Source organism: Antedon bifida, chromosome 3, assembly GCF_963402885.1.
Source record: "Antedon bifida chromosome 3, ecAntBifi1.1, whole genome shotgun sequence".
NCBI classification, from domain to species: domain Eukaryota; kingdom Metazoa; phylum Echinodermata; class Crinoidea; order Comatulida; family Antedonidae; genus Antedon; species Antedon bifida.
In genome coordinates, this window is record NC_136228.1 from 2,208,121 (window position 1) to 2,233,796 (window position 25,676).

At 36.1% G+C, this 25,676-nt stretch overlaps 6 protein-coding genes across 10 annotated transcripts; 1 reads left to right on the forward strand and 5 right to left on the reverse strand.

Moving 5' to 3' along the window:
- Positions 1 to 2,709: 2,709 nt before the first annotated feature.
- Positions 2,710 to 5,471, reverse strand: LOC144837632 (transcription termination factor 3, mitochondrial-like). 2 transcript variants are annotated; one of them, XM_078692828.1, is made up of 6 exons: positions 5,268 to 5,471; positions 4,120 to 4,873; positions 3,928 to 4,020; positions 3,651 to 3,771; positions 3,174 to 3,298; positions 2,710 to 2,971 (listed from the first exon to the last, which is right to left on the reverse strand). In XM_078692828.1, the coding sequence occupies exons 2-6, from the start codon at positions 4,864 to 4,866 to the stop codon at positions 2,819 to 2,821; spliced, it is 1,239 nt and encodes a 412-aa protein (XP_078548954.1). In that variant the 5' UTR covers positions 4,867 to 4,873; positions 5,268 to 5,471; the 3' UTR covers positions 2,710 to 2,818. The 2 variants fall into 2 exon arrangements, with proteins under 2 accessions (XP_078548954.1, XP_078548955.1); XM_078692829.1 differs by lacking the exon at positions 5,268 to 5,471 and adding an exon at positions 5,162 to 5,257 and having other exon boundaries at positions 4,120 to 4,876.
- An 84-nt stretch (positions 5,472 to 5,555) lies between these two features.
- LOC144837420 (uncharacterized) lies at positions 5,556 to 9,303 on the forward strand. Of its 3 annotated transcripts, none has more exons than XM_078692500.1 (5): positions 5,556 to 5,650; positions 6,120 to 6,512; positions 7,064 to 7,200; positions 7,423 to 7,549; positions 8,042 to 9,303. In XM_078692500.1, the coding sequence occupies exons 2-5, from the start codon at positions 6,239 to 6,241 to the stop codon at positions 8,581 to 8,583; spliced, it is 1,080 nt and encodes a 359-aa protein (XP_078548626.1). In that variant the 5' UTR covers positions 5,556 to 5,650; positions 6,120 to 6,238; the 3' UTR covers positions 8,584 to 9,303. The 3 variants fall into 3 exon arrangements, with proteins under 3 accessions (XP_078548626.1, XP_078548628.1, XP_078548629.1); XM_078692502.1 differs by having other exon boundaries at positions 5,583 to 5,663; XM_078692503.1 differs by having other exon boundaries at positions 5,588 to 5,659.
- Positions 9,304 to 10,423: 1,120 nt separating this feature from the next.
- Positions 10,424 to 11,762, reverse strand: LOC144838517 (uncharacterized). The gene is made up of 2 exons (XM_078693915.1): positions 11,589 to 11,762; positions 10,424 to 11,244 (listed from the first exon to the last, which is right to left on the reverse strand). Exons 1-2 carry the CDS (start codon positions 11,709 to 11,711, stop codon positions 10,900 to 10,902), a joined length of 468 nt encoding a protein of 155 aa, XP_078550041.1. The 5' UTR covers positions 11,712 to 11,762; the 3' UTR covers positions 10,424 to 10,899.
- Positions 11,763 to 14,207: 2,445 nt separating this feature from the next.
- On the reverse strand, positions 14,208 to 15,498 carry LOC144838874 (uncharacterized). The gene is made up of 2 exons (XM_078694392.1): positions 15,330 to 15,498; positions 14,208 to 15,163 (listed from the first exon to the last, which is right to left on the reverse strand). The coding sequence occupies exons 1-2, from the start codon at positions 15,447 to 15,449 to the stop codon at positions 14,762 to 14,764; spliced, it is 522 nt and encodes a 173-aa protein (XP_078550518.1). The 5' UTR covers positions 15,450 to 15,498; the 3' UTR covers positions 14,208 to 14,761.
- Positions 15,499 to 18,259: 2,761 nt separating this feature from the next.
- LOC144838870 (uncharacterized) lies at positions 18,260 to 19,956 on the reverse strand. Its single transcript, XM_078694386.1, has 2 exons — positions 19,769 to 19,956; positions 18,260 to 19,052 (listed from the first exon to the last, which is right to left on the reverse strand). Exons 1-2 carry the CDS (start codon positions 19,898 to 19,900, stop codon positions 18,471 to 18,473), a joined length of 714 nt encoding a protein of 237 aa, XP_078550512.1. The 5' UTR covers positions 19,901 to 19,956; the 3' UTR covers positions 18,260 to 18,470.
- Positions 19,957 to 20,546: 590 nt separating this feature from the next.
- LOC144838872 (uncharacterized) lies at positions 20,547 to 24,387 on the reverse strand. Of its 2 annotated transcripts, none has more exons than XM_078694388.1 (2): positions 24,243 to 24,387; positions 20,547 to 21,647 (listed from the first exon to the last, which is right to left on the reverse strand). In XM_078694388.1, the coding sequence occupies exons 1-2, from the start codon at positions 24,363 to 24,365 to the stop codon at positions 21,105 to 21,107; spliced, it is 666 nt and encodes a 221-aa protein (XP_078550514.1). In that variant the 5' UTR covers positions 24,366 to 24,387; the 3' UTR covers positions 20,547 to 21,104. The 2 variants fall into 2 exon arrangements, with proteins under 2 accessions (XP_078550514.1, XP_078550515.1); XM_078694389.1 differs by lacking the exon at positions 24,243 to 24,387 and adding an exon at positions 21,977 to 22,146.
- Between the last annotated feature and the right edge of the window lie 1,289 nt (positions 24,388 to 25,676).

The following is a 25,676-nucleotide window of genomic DNA, read 5'->3' on the forward strand; positions in this document are numbered from 1 at the left end:
GTGGTAGCCAAAGACATAGAGATGTGAACCATCATCCTAAAGAAGGCAGCCGTGACATCAACACCAATGGAATCAGCTTCTACGACTATCACTTCACCGGCAATTGACCTGTCTAGACTTTCACTTGGTAGCAACTACCGAAAGCTCTGGTCACACAACCGACAAGTCAAAAAATGAGGACAAATATCATGTTTGGTGGGCGCAAGCCAAAGCGCTGACAGAAGAAGCCGAAACTGAAGTATCCAAATCGGAGAAGAAGAGAAGACTGAGAGAGGCTCTAAGATCCCCAGTATTAGATATAATAGATGACTTGAAGAAAGATAACCCGCAAGCCACCGCTGTTTGGAACTACGCTTGCGGGAGCAGAACTCTATTACCAGTTTGTGGGTTTAGATCACCAAGTAGGCGAGAAGTCTTCTGATTACCTGTCCAGACTACAGTCTTCATTAAGGAAGATAGTACAAAAAGGAGGGATTACAGCAGACAATGCCAACCAGGCGCTTTTGAAGCAATTCCTGAAGGGAACTCTATTCGACCAACTTCTCCTTGTTGACCTGCATCTTCGAGATCAAGTTCCTAATGCACCGACCTACCTGACTCTGCTACAGTAGGACAGGTGCGTAGATGGGAAGAGGAATACCAAGGGAAAAGAAGGCAATTGATGCTAGGAATGCACATGTGGCGAAGGTTGAAGCGGTAAATGATCGTTAGTCAGAACAAGACCTGGTTGAAAGGCTAGGTAGGATTGATTAATTCCTGGCTAGTTCAGCATGTAGCTACCAGAAACAGTCAACTAAGTATACAACACCACCACATTCTTCTAGCCAACCACGTCAGCCTAGACGGCCCCGACCATACTTTTGCTATATACATGTGGAGAAGAGGGACACATGAGACGTAGTTGCCAGAATAGCCAGAACCAAGGTGCTAGTAAACGAAAAACTGCACACTGCATCAGGGAAACGGAAGACGGCATCTAAGAAGGAGCGACTAGATGTCATCAGACGACCAGTAGCTCCGAATGGTGACATTCCACATGGTTTAGTTGGAGAGAGTATAGTTGATGTCTGTTACATTAATGGAATATGCCATCCTTGCCTCCTCGACAGCGGATCTCAAGTTACCGTTATTAGTAACAAAGCTGTATCCACTTTCTGACCTTGTTCTTTGACATGGTGGAGGCGGAAAGATACCATATCTTGGCTGGACCAAGATAGAATTGGGCTTTAACTAATATTTTGCTGGCACCCGACAGTCGTTTTCAACTTTAACCTTAGTAGTAAAAAACAATCCACATGCACAACACCAAATTATAATTGGTACTAACACTGGACTTTTTGATAATTTAAGACGAAGATGTAAGAAAGATGCTGGTAATCAATACTTGCAAAAGTTAAATATGCATTCCTGGTGCGCCACACTGTATAGCAAGGCAGAGAAAGAAGCACAAGTTGGGAGTAGTAAAAGCGAAAGGCTCGACTACTATTCCTGCAGGTATGACCAAGGAAATGCAAGGTATTATACAGAACCGTTTGCGAACACCAAAGACTGTGCTTATAGATTCTCTCAGTAGAGGTAAATAGTAACAGTAATGTAACATGTGGAATGACTAATGTGTCCAGTAAAGCTAGTAAATTGCCGTTCAAGTGGGGAAAAGATGTTTCACCCGAAATAAAGACCCGCATACTAGAGAAGTTTGAAACCAGATCGAACGTCTTTGCCAAGCAAAACATGCAGAACACGAAATCAACCTTACTAACGACAGCCCTTTCCGTGAACGTACTACTGATCTTAAAAAAGACTTACAGAACCACATACAAGCTGTTAGACCATGGAGTAATCCGCGAATCTAAGAGCCGATATGCATCTCCAATAGTACTTGTCCGCAAGAAAAATGGAAGCTTGAGGATGTGTGTTGATTACAGACTACTAAATTCAAGGTCAGTTCCAGACCAGTACCTCTCATTCAAGATGCAGTTGACTATTTAAGCGTCTCAAGCTGGTTCTCAGTCATAGATTTGAATTCCCATGAAAGAGAAGAACAAGGAGCGAACAGCATTTGTCCTTCCTGTAGGTTTGTATAAGTTCGAGCGAATGCCACAAGTATTAAAGGAGCACCAGCTACCTTCCAACGTCTCATGGAAACCTGCATCCAATATGTCACAACCAATGGTTAATCAACCGGAACCAACTTCAATGGATGAACTGGTCTTGTTAACTTCAAGTGATGCAACTGATAAACCTCCGACCACTGACCAAATTGATCATGAAGAACCCCAAGATGACGATTTGAGAGGGGAGGCGACTTTGACCTGTCCACGTAGAGAAAGAAGACCACCAGCTAGGTTACAATACGATAATTTAGGAAGTCCATCTTTTTATGTTTTTTTATCTAATATTGGGAATGCTATATCTGCATTAGGGACAATGTACTGGGTGTAACCTAGTGCAAAATCTCAAATGACAGGGAACCATAATATAAAGAGCCCTCTTGCACTGTTTGTAATTAAAGAAGACATAAATTACCTAAACCCAAAGTTGTCAGATAAGCCTAGCCCCACATTCCATTCCCCTGATGTACACAGATAAAACCAAGACATACAAAGTGTAACAGTGCTCCAACAATATTAACAACCTGTTTTTTAAGTTTCTATCTGGCCCGTACGACTGGCTCTTTTAGTTTCAGATTAAACTTCAATTGGAATAAACTCCGGAATAATATAAATTTATTTGGAATCCAAGTTTTAAGGGAAGGGTTAGGTTAGGTATGCACATGCACCTATGCCTCAATAATTTCCCCTGCTTTAGTGAAAATAATTTATATAGTTTTTAGAAAAGCATTGAAATCTTCTACTGATGACTTAGCAATTTCTTGACAAAATAACTCATCTGATCCTTCCACAAGTTTCTGTAGGGATATATAGCCAGGCATCTTTGGATCATATTGTGCAAGACCAAGGTTTCGCAAATACTAAGAAGATAAAAAATTAGAATGAAGAATATTATGATCGATTAACTAGATCTAAAAAAATTGTTATTTGCCTACTGGGAGTGCCTGTAAAAGAACTTTTACACTATTTGAAAAGAATAGGGAATTGTCTCCCGGTGTGATGATCTGCTGGCTGCCGTAGGTCCACGGAGGACCTAATCCAAATTAACATTTAAAAGCATACCTGATCTCTTTCTTTAACATTGAGTAAACGAGTTCTCAATACAGCAGGAAAATGAATGAACAGTTGATGAGGTATTTCCATCTCATTATGTATGTAATCAAATGTACTCATCAAACTCTGTTTACCTGAAAAAAAAAAGTAAAACAAAAAGCTCATGCAGGAATAAATCCATGGCCAGGTGATGCTCAGAAGCATACCCATGGCATCTATACCCAGGGCAACCATATACACTGGGCTGCTAGGGCAGCTACATATACTGTACCAGGGGTAGCTAAATATCCAGGGCAGTTATAACCCAGGAAAGCTATAAAACCAGGGTAGTTATATACCCAGGGCAGCAACATCTCATCATAACTAGCACATTAGAAGAGAATCCATTACTTTCCACTGTCAATTAAGGTTTTTCTATTACATAGTGCACGACTATCTGACTATGCAGCTATCAAGTCAAAAAGTCATACATGCAATCACTATTACCTGTAAGAAGCAACTTGGGTGACTTGAGGACCATTACTTTCATTGCTGACTTTGAAAAACCAAGTAGATTATGTATCACATACATGTTTTCTTGTATCCGAGAAATTTTGTTAGTTACCAACTACAAGTAAATGAAAAATTTACATTTATTAAAATAATCAAAGGTCAATAGGTGAAACTATCAACAGCTATAAGGAAAATTTTGTTGGGGCCTCTGAGTTTAGCCAGTGAGTGCTCATAGCCATTACGCCACTGCTAACAATCCTGGTTACTGTACCTGTGGACATTTGGTTACAAGGTGTCTAACTTCATTGCCTGTCAGGTGAAACTCCTTCTGGAAATAACCAAGCTTTCTATCAACTCTTTCTGTCTATTTAGGGAAATAAAAAGAATTTAATTTTGTTATTTTCGTTCATTATCAGAAATAAATGGATGTATTTAAAAAGAAAAATAAAGTAATTCAACTTACGGAAAAACTTAAAAAATATGGAGCTCTGTTGACAATTAACGATATAGAATCTTTGGAAAACTTCTTGGATTTAAGATACGAGATTCTAACTTCAAGAGAATTTAATTCGTCACTTAAAATATGTGGATTCTTTGTTATAAAATTGCCTAAATTGTCACTGACGACACCAACATTGTAAAGAAATGCAATTTTATCTTTGATGTCCCGATCGAAGTCCATTTTGAGAATGGCATTTGCTGCATCTTGTCTCTTCTGGATTTTGTGAAGATCAACCCCGAGGTGTATCAGTTTCTGAAGCGTTGGGGATTGCTGGACAAACGACTGCAAGGTGAATGTTTGCGCGGGAAGCGATGGCTTGGTGTACGATTCAAGGATCATTGGTGTCTCCGTTTCCGCAAGAATATCCATGTAAGTGTTGTCGTCAAATGGCTGTAATTTATCTATGGTCATTACGTGTTGTAATGAATTATTATTTAAATCTTCACCATCATCAACCTTCTCTATTTCTGATGTCTCTACATTCTCTGTATCCTCTTTGAATTTATCCTTAATTAAATATGTTTCACTCTCTGATATTCCATTATTTTTTATTTGATAAGTTGAAAACCATGTTCTGTTTGCCGTCATATATGGACAATTTTTATGATTGTGAGTAAGTATAAGTCTTGGATAACAAACATTCTTCACAGAGATGACTCTCATTAACCCTTGAAGACATCTGGATGCTCCTGCTGTTGTCATTTTCATTCAAGGACTACTGGTAAAATAAAAAAACACATTTAGTGACTTTGCTAGCTGGTGTTTTCGACTGGTCGCTCTACAGACTGTATATAAAAGATCTTGTAGTATAGTATACTTTATTCTGGCATGGTATATCTACTATTATTTTAATCGGATAAACAGAAAGGCAAAAACAGATAATAATATAGTTAGTATTGAATAAAAATGCAGCCAGTGAGAGGCAGGCCTAAAAGGCAAGCTAGATTATAGTATTACCAGTAGTAATAATTAATACTGTGGGCTTGGGCCTGCCCTCATGTACCTTTAAGTTATGAATGACTGATCTCACATGTACATGACATTGGAATTAGAGCTTTACTCCTCTGTCTGTCCCACGCTGTCTAGTCGGGTAGCTTTTGTATTCTTACCTTTAGTATAGTAAAGTACAATAAATAGGGGCCTAGTCTAGCCTTTTGGCCTAGACCTGTTTGGTAAAACAGTTTATGTTAAATTGTTCAGTTTTACAGGAGTTGTTTACGTACTGTATCAGATCATTATAATAATATCGCAAGGTTAAATAAACCTGAACTAATAATCAAAACCAAATATTAGCCTAAAAAACAACATATATCTTTGATAACATGTGTCCTTTTTTCCCTCTGTTAAAAATAATAAATACCGCCCTCTATCCCTGATTGAAACGAAAAATTAGTGGTGCGTGGCGAACAAAACAAAAACGACGCCGGGTCGTGTGAAAATTGACGATGACAATTAAAAATCCATCAACTGACGATCGACGGCGATGAGATTGGTTAGTGGAGTATGTCGACAGCATGCATAAAAGATGAAACCCACAGTTTTATTTATTTAGACTATGACACTAGCTTATATACAGTCACTAATCCCTATGACCTCCTAGGCTAGGCCTACTCTACGTACTACCTAGAGCAGGCAGGGAGTTACAACTCCCTGCCTAGACGACTAACCTAGGCCGCTAGAGCCTAGCCGAATGCCTAAAAAATTCTTCCTACTACTACTGGGCTAGCTAGTAGTAGTGGCGTAGGCCTAAACCTAGGGCCTAGGTAGTAGTTAGTAGGTAGCCTATACCTACCTTCTTAAAATATATAATGGGCCTGGAATATAATCTACTAAAATAGCTAGCTAGAGTCCTAGAGTGTAGGCTTGTAATGTAGAAGCAACAGGGAGGGTAAAGTAGGAAGAGGGAATGAGAAAAAGACGTTTTGTTCAAATTGTATTAATTTGCTTATTGATTTCCACAGATATGAAGAAAAAGAATTCGCTATATCATTCATCCACCAACAGAAGAGTACTGAATTGGGAGAAAAAACACGTTTTTTCTACCAAAAACATTGATGAAATCAATTGAATTGAACAAATAATGAAAGATAGAGATAAACTTATTCAGTATGTAAAGAATGGAGCATTACACAAAGTGAAGCGATGTCTTAAAAAGTGGAAAAAGGAAGGAAAGAGCATCAACGATGTGAAAACTGGCAGTGGGCGTACTCTCCTACATCTAGCGTGTTACCATGGCGAAGATGCTGTTGCTAGGGCATTGATGCGAGCAGGTTGCAGTGCAAATTGTCTGGATAAAGATGACAACACTCCGATTCATCTGGCTCTGAATCGTGTCCTAGAGGGCGATAATCATTGTGCGTTTTATTTGTATATATCATTTATAAGTATACAAGAAATATGCTTTTTAATGTTAATGTTTTATATATCATAATTACTATTACATTTTTTCCATCCCACTCGCCTCCCAAGCTCGCTCCAATCTGTTCAATGATTGATTGATTCAGTTTGAAAAGTAGTGAATATATTAAGTGATATATTATTTTATTTTCTGCTATTATTATTACAAAAAAAAAAGTTAAAATTAAGAACTGTTTATACAGTAGATCTGAACCCCTTCTTTGGGACACCCGATATTCAGGGGAAACCCCTATTAAGGGAACACTTAGGTAAAATGGACAAGGGACAATATATTATTAATTTGACCAACCCCATTAATGGCCCACCTCTATTAAGGGGACACTTTGTCCCAAAAGTGTCCCCTTAATAGGGTTGCTACTGTGGTTATAGCTAACAGATCATGTTGACATCAGTATTTTTATGTAAATTTGTGTTTAAATATTTTTGTTTATCCGATTTTATTCTTTGTTTGATTTCTCTTAAAACTGTTTTTTTTAATTGTACTTAGTGCTGAGTGACTTGGTGGAATCATTACTTCTCAATGCCACCTCGAATGAAATCATGCAAAAGCAACGGAATGGTTTAGGTGTGACGCCCGCATTACTACTTGCAAGAGCAAGGAGTCATGTAGCTGAAACTAAAAAGGTAACAAAGAATCAACAACCTAAAGCCCTGTCTACATTATCAAAATTTATGTGACAAAAAAGTGTGATGTGCCCAAACATGGTAGTGATATGACATCAGCATGTCCATATGGGCACATCACATTTTTTTTGTGGTGTTTGATGTGGGTGGGGTTTCGCTTAGATCAAGGTACTTCGCTGTAAAACAGAGGGTATTTAAATAAAAATACATTTCCCATTTCAGGCTTCAAGTTCGCAAGGTGCATCACGGCAGAATGAGGAGCAAGATTTCAATCGGGATTGGAATGACAAACTGGCTGATGAATATGCATATGAGCATATGCAAATGAACGATGACAGATATTGGACAAGTATGTTGACCACTTTGACACCATTAATATTTTAATTGTCATCAAAGACAGAGTTACGTGACTCTACAGCCCACTATGTTGGTTGGTCGGTCGGTTGATCGGTAAACACTAACTCAAATTTGCGAGCGTGACTGCAGCTATGTATTATGGCCTTGTTATATAGTGCGACATTGTAATATTATATGTATTGATACGTCTAAAATATTAATATTACATCTGAAATACAGTACCAACTTTTGCATGTTTTTACATGAAATATACTTTTGATTTGGTATGTTGTGATTGAATGTTATACAGTATAATACTGTACAGTAATTAATAATATCTTTAGTTTTTAGTATGTTTTAAATTTGTAATTTATTTATATGCACTTTAAACATTCCCTTTTTTGGTATTTGTATTATATAGTGTGTGCTTTTCTCAATTTTTGATATTAAAATGTTACGTTTTTTTATTTACAGTATCTAGTAAAAATTATTTTTGCTTTTTCAGGTTTTAATGGTCAAAATCAGTGCCAGAACGAAACGTATGACGAATGGGCTGAAAGAATGTCTTCTGAATATCATACAAAACAAAATCATCGGAAACAACCACGGCAAAAATCAAACAAAACCAAAGAAAAATCCACAAACAATGAAAAATTATTACGCAAACTCCAAAAAGATCATGAGAAATATTTAGAGAAACAAAAAGAAAAAGCTGCGATGAAGCTGAAAAGAAAAAAAGAAGAGTATTTATTAATATCGGAAAATTTTTTCAACAATAATAATGATGATTCAAAAGTGTTAGAATATGAGGATATTCCGTGGCCGGGTCAGAGGTCAGATGTAACTGGAATGCTAGAAGTGTTGCAATGCGGAGTCGAAACCAAGTCTTTAAAAAAATTTGTTTTAACTCAACTTCGATTCTGGCATCCAGATAAGTTTCAGCAGAAATTTGGTGAAAGATTACATAAAGATAGTGAACGGATTTTAAAACAAGTCAATGAACTTAGTCAAGGTCTAAACAAATTAATAGAAGACATACCTAGCTAGTTTTTATAGTTTTGTTAATAAAAAGATTTTAAAAGCCTATTGTATTTTAATCATAAAGGTGCAGCTTGAAGGCCTTGTCTAATGTAGACACCCGACAGACAGTTTGACATTGTATGTTGCAATAAAATAAGTCTATAATTATGCATTGACTATAAAAATATAAAAATGGCTATAAAACTACAAAAGTTGTAGGTTTTTAAACTTATTGTGAATAGGTCTTTTTGCCCAACAAGAAGATTATGTATTGACATATCTCATTGATTGAGGCTATATGAGTTGTATGGTTTTTAAGCTTATTGTGAATAGGTCTGTTAAGTGTACTTTGCGTGGTACACATGTGACTCGCTCTAACAAAATAATTGTGCTGATGATGTTTTGCCAAAATTTTACCTAATGCACTGATAATTGGTTTTTAAAACTTATTGTGAATAGGCCTATTGAGTTTGTGTGGTAAAGCGCGACTCGCTCTAATAATGGTTTTAAATTTGTATAGCGCAAAATACAAATAGTCTATGTACCTATGCACTTATTTAATTAAAGCATTAAATGCTTATTGCCAAATGTATGTAAAAGCAAGGCAAATAATAACCTGACACACTTACAAAAAGTATTTAACTTACACTTTACAGCTCTGTTTACACTATCAAACTAGTTTGACAAACAAATTGTGATGTGCATAAGTATGGTATGTGATATGCCCAAATGGTAGTGATATGACGTCATCGTGTCCATCACATTTTTTGTCACATAAAGTTTGATAGTGCAGACAGAGGTTAAGATTTTGTTGAAATGATTGAAAAGTTTAAAGTCTACAAAGGTAAATTCTTAATAATATATTTAAACTTATAGGCCTAAATCGAAAGAAGTAAAAGAAAACTCCGATTACCGAGAATTGGGCGACCTAAATAAAATCATAAATCGTGTTGCAACATTTCCGGAACACTTAAAGGCTCTCCAAGGCAATCTAACAATAAGATGCTGAGCTTCGGAGATCAAAGTGTTTATCTGTGTCTGCGACATGATCAGTTCCACGCCCATTACCGGATCGGACACCGCGCGTCGCGGAGAATATATGTACATATTACATTACTGTTGAAATTTGTCGCAGCCACACATAAGATCAAAGGACTGTTACGAGTTGGAGAAGGCGAGCTCAGCGTCCTGTTGTTAGATTGCCTGGACTCCGTTGCTAGCATTTCTATCCCGGCGATATGCGACGGGATGGCATTCTCTTCAAAAGCTCATCTCCCTGATATCCTGCATTTTTTAAAGGTTTTCAATGAATCTGTAAAAAACGTAAGTGATTTCGCCAATCACAAGCGATGGATCAAACTGTCGCTTGTCATGTCAACTCGCTTGCGTTGGGTTTACATCCTTACGTACTATCAAATTAGTTTTACAAAAAAAAGTATGATATGCCCAAATATGGCAGTAATATGACATCATCATGGCCATTAGCACAGCATACAGTTTGATAGTGTAGACAGAGCTAGGGCTGCGTCACGCTGGACGATAACGTTCTATAATGGATGGATACAATAAATGGATATAAACATACTGCTTACATCCTGTCGGTGGAATGTCCTGTCGGTGGAATTTCCTGTCGGCGAAATGTCCTGTCGGCGGCGAAATGTCCTGTCGAAGAAATGACGGGTAGAAGAAATGACGGGTCGAAGAAATGACGGGTAGAAGAAATGTCCGTTTAGTTTGTCGGCAAAATGGCGTTCGGCAGTGATCGTGTCGCGCACGGTTAAATCAGAGAAGAAGCCTTATTTTGTTCTGGTTAAATATAGATTGACCAAAACAAAAAAAAACAATAATCAAACAAATCAAAACAACATATATTGCATCAACAATAGTTAATTTTATTTATTTGCATCTTTTGTGATATAAGTTCAACCCTTACAATCGTTAAATGTTTTAATAGAAACTTAAAATAAATCAAATTATCAAAAGCAGCAGTACAAACTTATAATTGACTTGAAATAACAAATTATGACAATGGATAGTGGTGTCCAAGCAATAGAGGCTATTAAGCGGATGTTGACCTCCCATAATATATATTTTGAGGTCAGTAATTGACCTTCCAGACCCATGTTTCTGATCCAATGAGAATACATTTACAACAAAATAATAATGTAGTTGAATGCATAAAAAGGAGCAAATTTAAGAGTTTGTGGCGGCTACACATAAAAATACCAAAACCTAAATCGAAAGAAGCTCAAAGCAATTTCTACAAACTACTGGTATATAATGTAAAAATTGAAAACACAAAAATGCGAAAATGAAATTGTCGGAACACTTTTGGGCAAGTGGCTAGCCTTGTCGAATTGGCTCCTCTTTCTTTTTAATAAACTGATGCCCCGACTGGTACTCTCCAATTTCACCGTTTTCTGCGAATCTGTAATTGGTCAAAAGTTTGACAATTCGTATCACTTCCGGGTCTGCCATACATTGAACGTTTACAATGTTGTAAATGTCGTCACGTTCACTTAGACCTTGTTTGGTAACAAATTGGTAAGATTTGTAGCAGTTGACAATGTGCTGGATATACAGGTCTGTATCAGGTTGCTGCTTGAAAGTGGTTGTTGGAATGGACTCTATGTCGTCTTCCATCAGTTTGGCATAGAGCTCTTTTACAGCCATTTCAAGTTCACGTTGCTATAAAATAATAATTCTTTGTTTATTAGTACTGTACTAATGTACATATTCTCTGCGGCGCGCGGTGTCTGTTAAGGGGTGTGGAACAGATCTTGTCGCAGCCACAGATAAACCCTTCGATCTCTGGAGCTCAGAATTCTGTTGGTTTCATGAGTAGAGTTACCGCTAACTCAGTTAGGTAAAAATAACCAACTTACCCGAATGGGTATACCGTATTCTGTATAGATTATATTATATAGTATCAATTCCTACGATATCTATTACTTGTGTTGCTTATTAACACAAAAAAAACCGAAAAACACAAAATTAGGCCTAAATATTTTTTAATGTAATCAATAACTCACCTCCAAGTCTTTGGAAACATCTCTAGTGCGGATTACACGAGCGGAACAGCAAGACGATAAACTCAGCAAGACAATGTTCAAAACAACAAGATCAGCAACGACTTTCTTAAACACTGCCATCATGTCTGGTCTCTCTCTCCTTTCAGCTGAACGACGCAAAAGCAACTAAAAAACTGTCTTCGGTGTCAGTTATTATATAGGCCAATGTGTCAAAAGTCATTGCAATAACACGTGATTGTATTCATAAAAGTATATTTTATAATAATGTTGTCTGGCTTTCTATAGGCCTAATCAACTTAACAAAGAGTTAATATATTCGCTAACTTGATTATTGACGCTCACACGCGATTTTTTTTTTCAGTAGACAGAAGTTCGAAATTTTCGTTTATGGTTTTAGAATAAGAGTTTTGAATAGTGAAAATGATCTTGTTAGGTGTACTACGAACTATCTGTTACGATCTTCAAATCTCTTCACTAAATGGGAGAAAATCTAATTTTAGTGTGATTTTCTGTTTGTTGTATACATGGAATGTTTTATTCTGAAATAACGTGATCAATCAATCAATATGTATGCATTCAACAATTAGGTTGTCTGATAAATTGTATGTTACGGAGACATATTATATTATTGTGACATACGTCTGTGACTGCTATAGAACAAATATTAGATTAAGTGATTTGAAAAACCTATTGTGAATAGGTAGTTTCTGAACAGATACGACTTGCTCTAATAAACAACTTCAACAGCAAGAAATCATGTAGCTGAGAACAAAAAGGTAAAAGAATCAATAACCTTCCTAAGTCAGGTGGTATTTGATGTGGCTGGGGCTCGCTTTATAACCTTACATTTTAGATTATGTTAAAATATTCCTTTTTGGTATTAGCAGTCGAAAGGAGGCGTATTATATGGCCATACGTCACTGACTTTTATATCACTTATATATGATTTTAAAAGCCTATTGTATTGTATTTGGTATTTCAGTATATTATATTAGCATACATCAGTGACTTTTACTGCATATCACAACTATTATACACAATTAGGTGATTTTAAAAGCCTATTGTATATGCCTACTTGGTTACGCAGTCGAAACGAGGCAGTATATAATATATAGTATATTGCCATATGTCACAGACTGCTAAAGAATAACTTTTATATAAAGTTGCATGTTAAACAGGTACAGACTCGCTCTAATCAGGGAGTTGTAAACAAATAGTTTAATTATTTTACAACTCCCTTTAATTATAGACAAATACACTGATGATGTTTATTGAAAATTTTACCTAATCCACCATTGGTTTAATCGAAACTCCAAACTGATGTTTGATCTACCGTTAAATGCTTATTTTTGCCCAACAAGAAGATTATGTATTGACATATCTCATTGATTGAGGCTATATGAGTTGTATGGTTTTTAAGCTTATTGTGAATAGGTCTATTATGTTTACTTTGCGTGGTACACATGTGACTCGCTCTAACAAAATAATTGTACTGATGATGTTTTGCCAAAATTTTACCTAATGCACTGCTAATTGGTTTTTAAAACTTATTGTGAATAGGCTTATTGAGTTTGTGTGGTAAACATGTGACTCGCTCTAATGGTTAATGCTTTTAAATTTGTATAGCGCAAAATGCAAATAGTCTCTATGTACCTAATGCACTTATTTAATGAAAGCATTGCATGCTTATTGCTAAATGTTACTAAAAGCAAGGCAAACCATAACCTGACACTCACTACCAAATACGGCTACTTTTTGCTATTTCTGGGAGCAGGGGTGACGTCACAATATCATATATAGGTTATAGTCAAGACCTTTGAAATGACGCCAAACACGGCTATATTACGATGAAAATCGTTTGGCACCAAGGTACCATTTTCGAGACGTCATATGGCTGCCGGTTTGAAATTAAAAAATCCGGCTCTATAGCTTTGAGGACATGTCCCTGTAGTATATGCCAAATCCCAGCTAAATACTTCAACGAATAAGGGAGGAGTAGTACTTTATAAATCGCACTTTTCGATCGGTACCATGTTTAGGACGTCATAATTCTGCATCCGGTTGAAGTACGTAAATTTTCTGTCTATAGCTTTGTTCACCTATTACCCTAGTATGCATGCCATGTTTTAGAGCCGTCAGACGACGCGTAAAGAACTAGTAGTTTTTGGCTCAATAGTGTCCCGATGGAAGAAGAAGAGGAGAAGATGAGCGAGTCCTAGAAAGTATTTAACATACACATTTTACAGCACTATCAAACTAAAAAAAAGCGTCATGTGCCAAATATGGTAGTAATAATATGACATCATCATGTCCATTAGCACATCATGCAGTTTGATAGTTTAGACAGAGCTAGGGCTGCGTCACACTGGACGACCATACATTTTGCTTACATCCTGTCGGTGGAATGTCCTGTCGACGAAATGACGGGTCGGAGAAATGTCCGGTCGGCGAATAGTTTGTCGGCAAAAGACGTTCGGCGGCCGGCAGTGCTCGTGTCGCGCACAACTTTTGCAGATGTAACCGCAACGGTTAAATGAGGGAAGAAGCCTTACTTTTCTCTGGTTAAATAAAGATAGATTGACCACACAAAAAATAACAATAAACAAAAACAAAACAACGTATATTGCATCAACAATAGTTAATTATTTGCATCTTTTGTTATATAAGTTTAACCCTTACAACCGTTAAATGTTTTAATAGAAACTTAACATAAATCAAATTACCAAAAGCAGCAGTACAAACTGAGTATATACTTATAATTGACTTGAAATAATAAATCATGACAATGGATAGTGGTATCCAAGCAATAGGGCCATTAAGCGGATGTTGACCTCCCATAATATATATTTTGGGGTCAGTAATTGACCTTCCAGACCCATGTTTCTGATCCAATGAGAATACATTTACAACAAAATAATAATGTAGTTGAATGCATAAAAAGGAGTTTGTGGCGGCTACACATAAACATACCTAAAACTAATTCGAAAGAAGCTCAAAGCAATTTCTACAAACTACTAGTATATAATGTAATAATTGAAAACACAAAAATGCGAAAATGAAATTGGGCTAGCCGTCGGTTGGTCGGTCGGTTGATCGGTAAACACTAACTCAAATTTGCGCAGAAGAAGTTTACCGCAGAAGTTACGAAATTGTAGGAGCGTTTGGCTCCGGTTCTAACCGTTGTACTGGGGTCGGAACGACTGGGGTCGGAGGAGGATTATCCGTTGCCACAGATCGTCCGATATCTTCCTTTTCGAAAAATTATGACCTTTACCACTTTGATCATTTTCTGACAATCTGTAAGTGGTTAAGAGTTTGACAATTTGTGCCACTGTCGGGTCTGCCATACATTGGACGTTTACAATGTTGTAGATGTCATCACGTTCACTTAGACCTTGTTCGGTAACAAATTGGTATGATTTGTAGCAGTTGACAATGTGCTGGATATACAAGTCTGTATCAGGTTGCTGCTTGGAAGTGGTTGTTGGAATGGACACTGTAGTGGTCTGTATGTCGTTTCTTTCTTCCTTGAATTTGGCATATAGCTCTTTTACAGCCATGTCAAGTTCACGTTCCTATAAAATAATAATAATACTTCATTCACTAGACACGTATTCAATAATATATCTACTTAATAATTCTAACTTAAACAACCTATCGACAAAACAATGACAACACATAATAGAAACAGAAATAAAATAAATAAAAAAAGAATATTTTTTAATGTAATTAATAACTCACCTCCAAGTCTTTGGAAACATCTCTAGTGCGGATTACACGAGCGGAACAGCAAGACGATAAACTCAGCAAGACAATGTTCAAAACAACAAGTTCAGCAACGACTCTCTTATAAATTGCCATGATTACTCTCTCCTACTAAACGACGCAAAGGCAACTGAAACCTTGTCTTGTTGTCAGTTGTTATATAGGCCTATTGGTGTCAACAGACAATACAGTGAAACGTGATGGTATTCATAAAGTATATTTTACAATAATGTTGTCTGGCTTTCTATAATTAACTTAACAAAAGAGTTAATATATTCGCTAACTTTATTATTGACGCTCACACGCGATTTTTTTTTTCAGTAGACAAAAGTTCGACATTTCCGATTGGTCACATTTTATCATTTTCTTTTTAAAAAAAATATCTACTGCATACATTCATTCTGCGCAAGTGTAAAGGGCGGAACAGGGAGTTGATAACTAAAAACTCCCTGCTAGGAAGATAACAATCAATGATAGACCTAGTATATATATGCATTTTTCTACAGAAAAGAATAGAAACATTTTTCAACCTAGAACTTTTGATAACCATTTATGCTGTCCAATCAGATGACGTCATGATTAATAAGCGCAATTATAATATTGTGAATATACGATTTTATTGTTTTTATTAACTATTATTATTATTATGATTTTATAAATATCATTTTATCAGCATAAATGGTTATCCTATAATAAAAATAAATCTTTTCGATTTCTTTTCGTTTTTTTGTAAGAAAAATGTATGTTGATCTACTTATCGTCGATAGCTATAGGCCTATCTCATGTTTTAGAATTTGTATCTTTTAGATACGTTTGCTATCTTTCCCTACATTAAGCAGCATTTCAGTTATCAATGTTTAAAGTAATTATATGACAGCTCTAGTGTACCAGCATGATCCAAAACAATTCAAAATCAACTGTTTAATTTTTAATTTTTTTCTTGCATCCTGATAAGTTCCAGCAAAAATTTGGTGAGAGATTATAAATGGAGTTTTAAAGTGAAATATTGTTACTGTATCTATTCATGGTGTAATCTATGGCACGCCAGGACGGACATAAGCGAGGTCAACTTGACATAATAATAATAATAATAATAATAATAATAATAATAGTTCATTCTTATATAGCGCATATAAGCAAGCTCTCAATGCGCTGAACATTATCACCCCAGTCATTTCCTGATCAAACACCTATGGAAACATACTCCCATATATGCAGCTAGTAATCAGCGCAAAGTTGTGTCTTGATCTAACCGGGTACCCATTTATACACCTGGGTGGAGAGAGGCAAACGTAAGTAAAGTATCTTGCCTAAGGATACAAGCAATGCGGCGAGAGTTGGATTCGAACCTCGGTCTAACGATCAGTAGTCGAACGTCCAACACACAGCGCCACACGCCCAAGACGGACATAGTTATGTCCGTCTTGGTGTGCCATAGTAATCACACTGTAAACACTATTAAATGTTTAGAGGTATACTATAACAACTCAGTGAGAATGTTACGTCTATGGTTTTAGAATAAAAGTTTTGAATGGTGAAAAAAATCTTGTTATGTGCACTACAAACTATCTGTTACGGTCTTCAAATCTCTTCACTAAATGGGAGATAATCTAATTTTAGTGTGATTTTCTGTTTGTTGTATACATGGAATGTTTTATTCTGAAATAACGTGATCAATCAATCAATCAATCAATCAATCAATCAATCAATGTTGTCGTTTGAAGGCTTTTGTATTTCCCATTTGGTAATGTATGGATGCATTCAACAATTAGGTTGTCTGATAAATTGTATGTTACGGAGACATAATTATATTATTGTGGCATACGTCTGGGACTGCAGCTATAGAACAAATATTATATTAAGTGATTTTAAAAACCTATTGTGAATAGGTAGTTTCTGAACAGATATACGACTTGCTCTAATAAACAACTACAAGATCAAGAAGGCATGTAGCTGAAACTAAAAGGGTAACAAAGAACCAGGTGGTGTTTGATGTGGGTGGATTTCGCTTTAACCTTACATTTTAGATTATGTTAGTTAAAATATTCCTTTTTTGGTATTAACAGTCGAAAGGAGGCGTATTATATGGCATTGACTTTTATATCACAACTTTTATATATGATTTTAAAAGCCTATTGTATTGTTTGGTATTTCAGTATATTATTAGCATACATCAGTGACTTTTACTGCATATCACAACTATTATACAAAATTAAGTGAGTTTAAAAGCCTATTGTATATGCCTACTTGGTTACGCAGTCGAAACGAGGCAGTATATAATATATAGTATATTGCCATAATATGTCACAGACTGCTAAAGAATAACTTTTATATAAAGTTGCATGTTAAACAGGTACAGACTCGCTCTAATCAGGGAGTTGTCAAAAAATACTTTTACAACTTCCTTTACAACTCCAGCTCTAATTATAGACAAATACACTGATGATGTGTACTGAAAATGTTACCTAATCCACCATTGATTTAATCTAAACTCCAAACTGATGTTTGATCTGCCGTTAAATGCTTATTTTTGTCCAACAAACAATAAACTGAAACTACATTTTACTCAATACAAAGTATTTCAAAATTTACTTACGCATACTACGTATTTTGAATAAAATTCGTTGCATGTCCCGCTGTGTGTTTCGTTGAATGTCCCGCTGTGTGTTTCGTTGAATGTCCCGCTGTGTGTTTCGTTGAATGTCCCGCTGTGTGTTTTATTAGATAAATATTCTGCTGTTCCACACCCACCAGACGACGAGACGTTACGTCACCTGTCGTGCAGCCTCCACACGCGAGCGCTATGTTAAAACTCGTGTACGTTGATAATACAGGTGAGGTGTTTCAACAAGGACATATTGACTTAGTTTCACCAACAAAAGTAAACACAAATTATGGAACACAAATAATGATTGAATATTTATTTATAAAGAAACACCCTTAACAATATCATATTAATGGTATTCTCAAGTAAAGTAAATCGTAAATTGTTATTAGATTTTGTTTAACAAGGAACATTTATAATGTCGACAGTAATAATTCAAAATTAGTTAGAAGCCCCCAAATACCCTCATAATGAAAACATCTAAAATACCGGTAGGCCTAATCATCACCAGTTTACCCCCGACCAAAGTCCTCGCCTGGTCTTTGTTTCTTTATCATCATCATCATCATCATTATTCTCTCAAGGAGTAATTCACTCACGGCTTCCTCGTCGTCGTTTTCGTCCTCATCTAAGGGAGATTCAGAAGCTTCTTGTTTCTGGGTCGTAACGGCAACCTTGTTGGTAGTCGTTGGTGGTTCGGGTGCAGCTGTAGTCGGTATATATTCGTCGCCTATGTTTGGTTCTTTTTGTTCATCTTCATCAAAATATTCTTCGTATTCACTACCACTGTCTTCATCGAAGAAAAACGTGTCATATAAGTAATACGCGGTTAAGAGTTTGACAAGGCGTGCCACTTCCGGGTCCATCATACATTGTACGTTTACAATGTTGTAGATGTCGTCACGTTCACTTAGACCTTGTTCAGTAACAAATTGGTAAGATTTGTAGCAGTTGACAATGTGCTGGATATACAAGTCTGCATCAGGTTGCTGCTTGGATGTGGTTGTTGGAATGGACACTGTGGTCTGTATGTCGTTCCTTCCTTCCTTAAACTTGGCATAGAGTTCTTTTACCACCATGTCAAGTTCACGTTTCTATAAAGATTATATTTCATATTTTGTAATAGATAACATAACAAAAAAATATGCAGAAAATAATGTAAATATATATATGAGATTCTGTAATTGTTAAAAAAAGATAAAAACAAAAGATAAAAAAAAATTAAATTATATTTCATCTTATTTTTTCAATTAAAAAACAAATCGTTATAAAAATAGTGATCTTCCGCATTTAGAAATACGGTAGTTATTTAGAAGAAAACAAAGAAAATGAATTTGTTAATGTGTGACAAAAAAGAAGCAAAAAGTTAAAATAGTATTATTTATCAAATACGTAGACCATCAGAATAAATGTACAGAATAGCTATATTCATTTTATCTTTAGTCTAAAAATAAAAGATGATATACTAAATTATTAATATTATTTAAAAGGTATACATTTTGTACTGTATGTATAATATAATACCATTGAGAAATGTTTCTCGTAGAATGGAAAAACGATAGACTACTGTAGATTTTCATCTACTACTGTACATTTTTCCATGGTAATATATATCACGCCATCACAGCAGGTCGTGTTACAGATTGAAAGCGCACAATGATCGGATAATGTAAGCCTAAACAATCATGGAACAAATAATACTTTACAAAAGTACACATTTGCGGTAGAGTGACTAATTTGCATAACTACGTGAGTTGTTACTCAGCAAGAGTGCAAACACTAAACTTTCTTAAAATGCATTAAAACTTACCTGTAGCTCTTCACCAACATCTCTAGTGTTGATTACACGACCGACACAGCACGACGATAAACTTAGTAAAACAACGTTTAAAATGGCAAGATCTACGACGATTCTCCTAAGCACAGCCATGATCACGATCATTCCGAATAGAAAATCAACTGATTTCTTTTCGACTAAAATTTGACTTTGATTGTCAATTGAACGGTTCAGCAAGCAAATCACACAATACGTGTTCGACAGGTATTTTTATTTCTTTCTTTGTAATTGTTGACGTAATGGGGCTAAACAATAGAAATGTTTCGATGTTTCAAATTCGATGTTTGACCTTCGTAAAAGTGCGTTGGATCATGACACCATGGTTCAGATGCTGTTCAGAGCTTTTTTCCATAGATTATTCTACATCCGATGGATTGTTCTTAGAGATCCGTTGCTTTATTCAAGATCCGACGCTTGATGGTATCGTCGAAAGATCCGACCCCTCGTCGATACAACACGTGTATGTGGAAAATATGCCAATAAAGAACAATATATTGTTTAAGCCGTGTATGGCGAAATCAATAAGTTGATCTTATAAAGTTTGCGGTACACCACCATTGTATACTTCACTCCTGAGGACGATCAAAGTATTTTGATGCCCTTAATCCATTGATGAAAACGTCGAGAAACCCATCAGTCCTCCTTTTAGAACTACACATACGTGGCGCAGCCTACTGCAAACTTGATGTCAACGTAAACAACAATTACCACAAATATGGGTTAATTTTTTTTTATTGAAAAAACATTAGTATTCTCAATTATTCATTGTATTTTATTATGTAATATTAGGGTTTGTTCAGTAATGAGTTTAAAAGACAAAAGATGCATGCGTTTAGGCTTAGTTAACCGGGTAAGTTGGTTCATTTTACAAAATTGTGCCCATAAACCCGACTTAGATCGGCAAGTAGTTTAATCTGAACAGGCCTAATAATATTGATGAAATATGGGTATTGGCAGTGTCTAAAATGACGTTTACAGTTAGTAGACCCCAAATACCCTTTAAATGTTTTCTTATGTTGACTTGTAATTATACGACCAGGTTTTACCCACAAAATAAACCCCTTCTTTCCCAACAATCTAAATTAAATTCCCTTCTCCCCCCAAGGAATAATTCTGATAACACTAGGCTAAATACCAAATTACCTCTACCTAGATGTTGTGTGTCTCTTTTGTCCAGAGTTTAAACTATTTTTATGGTGCAGTAATTTAAACAAGAGTTTTTAAACTAAAATAATTCTAATATATTTCGCAATGCAGCCTTCGGACTGCCATGTTATGTATATAAATACCATTATGAAAAAAAAAACTTTCACCCTCTTATGTGTTTTTTATTCATCATCATTAGTATTCTTTCAAGGAGCAATTCACGCACTGCATCTTCGTCATTGTTTTCTTCATTCAGGGGCGATTCAGAGGTTTTCTGTTGACGGGTCGTCATTGGGTTTGATGTCGTAGTTGGTTCGGGTGCAACTGTCGTCCGTATCTCTTCTTCACTGCTGCTGTCCTCCTCACTGCTGCTGTCTTCCTCACTGCTACTACTGTCACTGCCTGGCACATCAATGTTTTCATAATAATAATACGCGGTTAAGAGTTTGACAAGGCGTGCCACTTCCGGGTCCACCATACATTGGACGTTTACAATGTTGTAGATGTCGTCACGTTCACTTAGACCTTGTTCAGTAACAAATTGGTAAGATTTATAGCAGTTGACAATGTGCTGGATATACAGGTCTGCATCAGGTTGCTGCTTGGATGTGGTTGTTGGAATGGACACTGTAGTGGTCTGTATGTCGTTTCTTTCTTCCATCAATTTGGCATAGAGCTCTTTTACCACCATGTCAAGTTCACGATTCTATGAAAATTATATGGCATAATAATTATTTAATTTATTAAATCTATCTTTTTACGTTTATGACAAAACAAATAATGCATAGCAGAGTATAGTTACACGCACATCACGGTATCCTCCTAATGATAGGGCGTCTCAGGCACAATCGGATTATAGTAGGCTTAAACGTGGAAAAGGTATATAATATGAAAATTATAAATAAAATGGAACGGAACCAGTTTCGGTTGGATGGCTACAGATTTGCATACTATTCTAATCGTGTCAGTGTTACTCAGCGGTCAAATAAAAATATTATAATAGTAAACATACTGTATGTAATGTAATTCACTCACCTCCAACTCTTCACCAACCTCTCTAGTGTTGATTACACGACCGACACAGCACGACGATAAACTTAGTAAAACAACGTTTAAAATGGCAAGATCTACGACGATTCTCCTTAGCACAGCCATGGTCACGATCCTTCTGACAACAAAATCAACTGATTTGTTTTAAATTTGACTTCGATTGTCAATTGAACGCTTCAGCAAACAAATCACAATACGTGGTCGACAGGTATTTTTATTTCTTTCTTTGTAATTGGTGACGTAGACGGGCATAACAATTGAAATGTTTCGCTGGTCAAATTCTATGTTTGAACCCTTGTAAGTGCGAGAGATGTTCATTGTGTTTTCTCAATATCCGATTATTGTTCTTAGAGATCCATGTTAATTGTTTCTTCGAGATCCAATGTTTTATACTTTCTTGAGATCCGATGTTTCATGGTTACATCTCGAGATTCCATTTTCCACAATTTATTTCTTCGATTCGATGCTTCGTGGCTGATTTAATTCGATTGCTGTTAGAGATCCGATGTTCCATAATTTCTTTGAGATCCGATTGTTCCATGTTTTCTTTGACAGTCTTTCACAGATAAAGGGCTTTACACACATACAAGAAAATCCACATCAATGACCCTTTTCCTTTTTTATTTCCAACTTTTAATTAGAAATACAACAAAAATACAATTATAAAAGTAGTAAAAGTATAAAAAAGGAGAAACAATTCTCTAGTTAAACGTTGTTTTCACGACAATTTAAAATCTTAACTTTTCCTAAATAGAAACTTGAAATATGAAGCAACAATACATGGATAAACTTGAGTCTGTAGTTATTCTATTTTTTATGTTTAGTATATTCCAGTGGCGTTTCGATTTTTGTCAATAAACTACAGTACTTATGATTCAGCTCGAAGTACCGTATGGTACGTATGAAACGCCATATGTGTCAAAATGTTTGCCCATTTTAAGTCGAATCACGGTCTACAACCTAAACTATTTAAGACTACTTAACAAAACAGTGTGCATAGGCTATAAAATGGGAAAAATCACAGAAAAAGAAGTTAACCACAGAAGTTACGAAATTGTAGGAGCGTTGGGGTCCGTTTCTAACCATTGTTGGAGAGAAGCCATGGCGGTAGCCACGTGGAAAAATCGTCCGACATCTTCCTTTTCGAAAAATTATGACCTTTACCACTTTGATCATTTTCTAATAATCTGTAAGTGGTTAAGAGTTTGACAATTCGTGCCACTTCCGGGTCTGCCATACATTGGACGTTTACAATGTTGTAGATGTCGTCACGTTCACTTAGACCTTGTTCAGTAACAAATTGGTGAGATTTGTAGCAGTTGACAATGTGCTGGATATACAGGTCTGTATCAGGTTGCTGCTTGGAAGTGATTGTTGGAATGGACACTGTAGTGGTCTGTATGTCGTTTCTTTCTTCCATCAATTTGGCATAGAGCTCTTTTACCACCATGTCAAGTTCACGTTCCTATAAAGTGACAATATGTTAATATTATCAAAGCTCTAAATGGAGCTGAGACATGAAAAACCAACGAGCATGATAATCAGAAACGTGATGAACTAGTATTCAAATGTCTACAGATGATAGTTAAAATAAGTTGGTCATTATGTTATATAAGGATAATAAGCCTAATATACTAAAAATCACCAACATGAAAAGAATAAGCAAAGAGACAAAGATTAAAAGATGGAAATGGATTGGCTTGTAATGAGAATGGAAACCAATATTCATTGTTTGACAGCAATGAAATGGAAATCAGAAGGCAGAAGAAAGAGAAAGGGGGAGAGAGAGAGATGGAGGACACAGAACGAAGCAAAGCAAATCGGCGGCGATAGAACCAACTGGAGATGTGTCACTACAGACTTATGGGCTACGAGGCCCGAAGAGGATAATACAGTACAGAATACAGAACCGTAATTACGTAGTCATAACATCGGCACGGGTTCGAGGCTCACTCACTCCATGGTTCTGGTGGTAGAACGAGTCTTCTCGGATAAGGACTATAAACCGTAGGTCCAGTGTACACATCTAGCTCGTGTGCACTTTAAAGAACCTAGTACATCTTTCGAGACGAGTAAGGGGTTACCCCGGTGTATTAGTACATCACAGCCACTGATCACCAACTGGGCCCTCTGGGAGACCAGTCTTTGACTGAAGAGGTTACCCAGTATAAATATATATTTCAATCAATCGATAGGTACGTTAAAGTAATATTATATTGTAATTCACAAAACAAAACACAAACAAACTTACATTAAATTCTTCAGCAACTGCATCTCTAGTGTTGATTACACGACCGACACAGCACGACGATAAACTTAGTAAAACAACGTTTAAAATGACAAGATCTGCGACGATTCTCCTAAGCACAGCCATGATCGTTTCATATAACTTTCATTGTTGAACAAGCTTAGCACAATCAATGACAAGTATTTATTTAATTATGTCTATGATTCGGTTGAGTGCCAGCCTAACAGAGTAAATATTTTTACATTTTTATGTCATTTGTCAATTCTACAATAGGCCTATTACGTTTGACCTTCGCGCAAAGAAAAATCGTTTAGCATTATTATGTCGTTTAGTATTCTTCTCACGTACAAGTTAATTCATGTATAGGCCTACTTTATTTATAACAACGATGGTGCATCATCATCTGGCCTTATCCGCATCAACAGTGAATAACGGATACACGTTAACATCGTATTTTTATCCCGTAACCGTTCATATAAATTTTTTATGTGCATAATGTTACTCGCAAAACTTATCGACAGTACACCCAGACGCGATTTTTCCCCAGTAAATAGAAGATTGGCCGAACAAAAAAGTGTTTTTGCTTATAAGGCCTATATAAACGATTAGTGCGCATGCTCAATGCGACAATTCTGTCCAGAATTATCACTGGTATGTTTAATTCAATTTTATTCATATAAAATCTAGGTAATTTTGCAATAGAAAAATGTTTGAGCTCAGTGACGAACTCTTCATTCTGCGCATGTCTACTTTCTACATTTACGGTCTGCTATTTTAGCATTACTGTTTTGACTTGTAGTGTGACGCACAATGACTTAATTTGCATATTTTGTGTTTCTTTTTTAATCAGACCGGTTTTTTTTTTGTCGCGTGCATAGCTCACTATGTCGGTCGGACGGTTGGTTGGTCGGTCGGTCGGTAAACACTAACTCAAATTTGCGCACGCGACTGCAGCCATGTACATGGCCTTGTTTTTGTTAAAGATGGTTAGATTCAGGCAGACAGACGAATAAAAGTGAACGGCAACAAAATATAATAATCGTATTCGGTTCGCAAATTGTTTATTACTCGAAGTCTCAGGCAGAAATCATGAATACTGATTGGCTACATAAATTTATTAAATTCGTTTATTCATTTGTTGTGGATGAGTGATGTCATGTTTTTGTGTTTAATACATTCTTGTACAACATTCTTCATGGTTTAAGAGATAATTGGGGTCAAAGTTGTCAAATGGTAGCCATTTTGATTTTATGCAAATTGGATCATTTATGATGGACAGATCAGGATTGATTTTGATATAATTATAATAATATATTTATATATATTTAAGCATGATTTAGTACAGTATGTGTCAAACCGTGCAACACGTGAGCGATGCATTATGGGACGGAATTGGGAGCAATAGCGCCGCCATCAGTATAAGTATGTTTTACAACA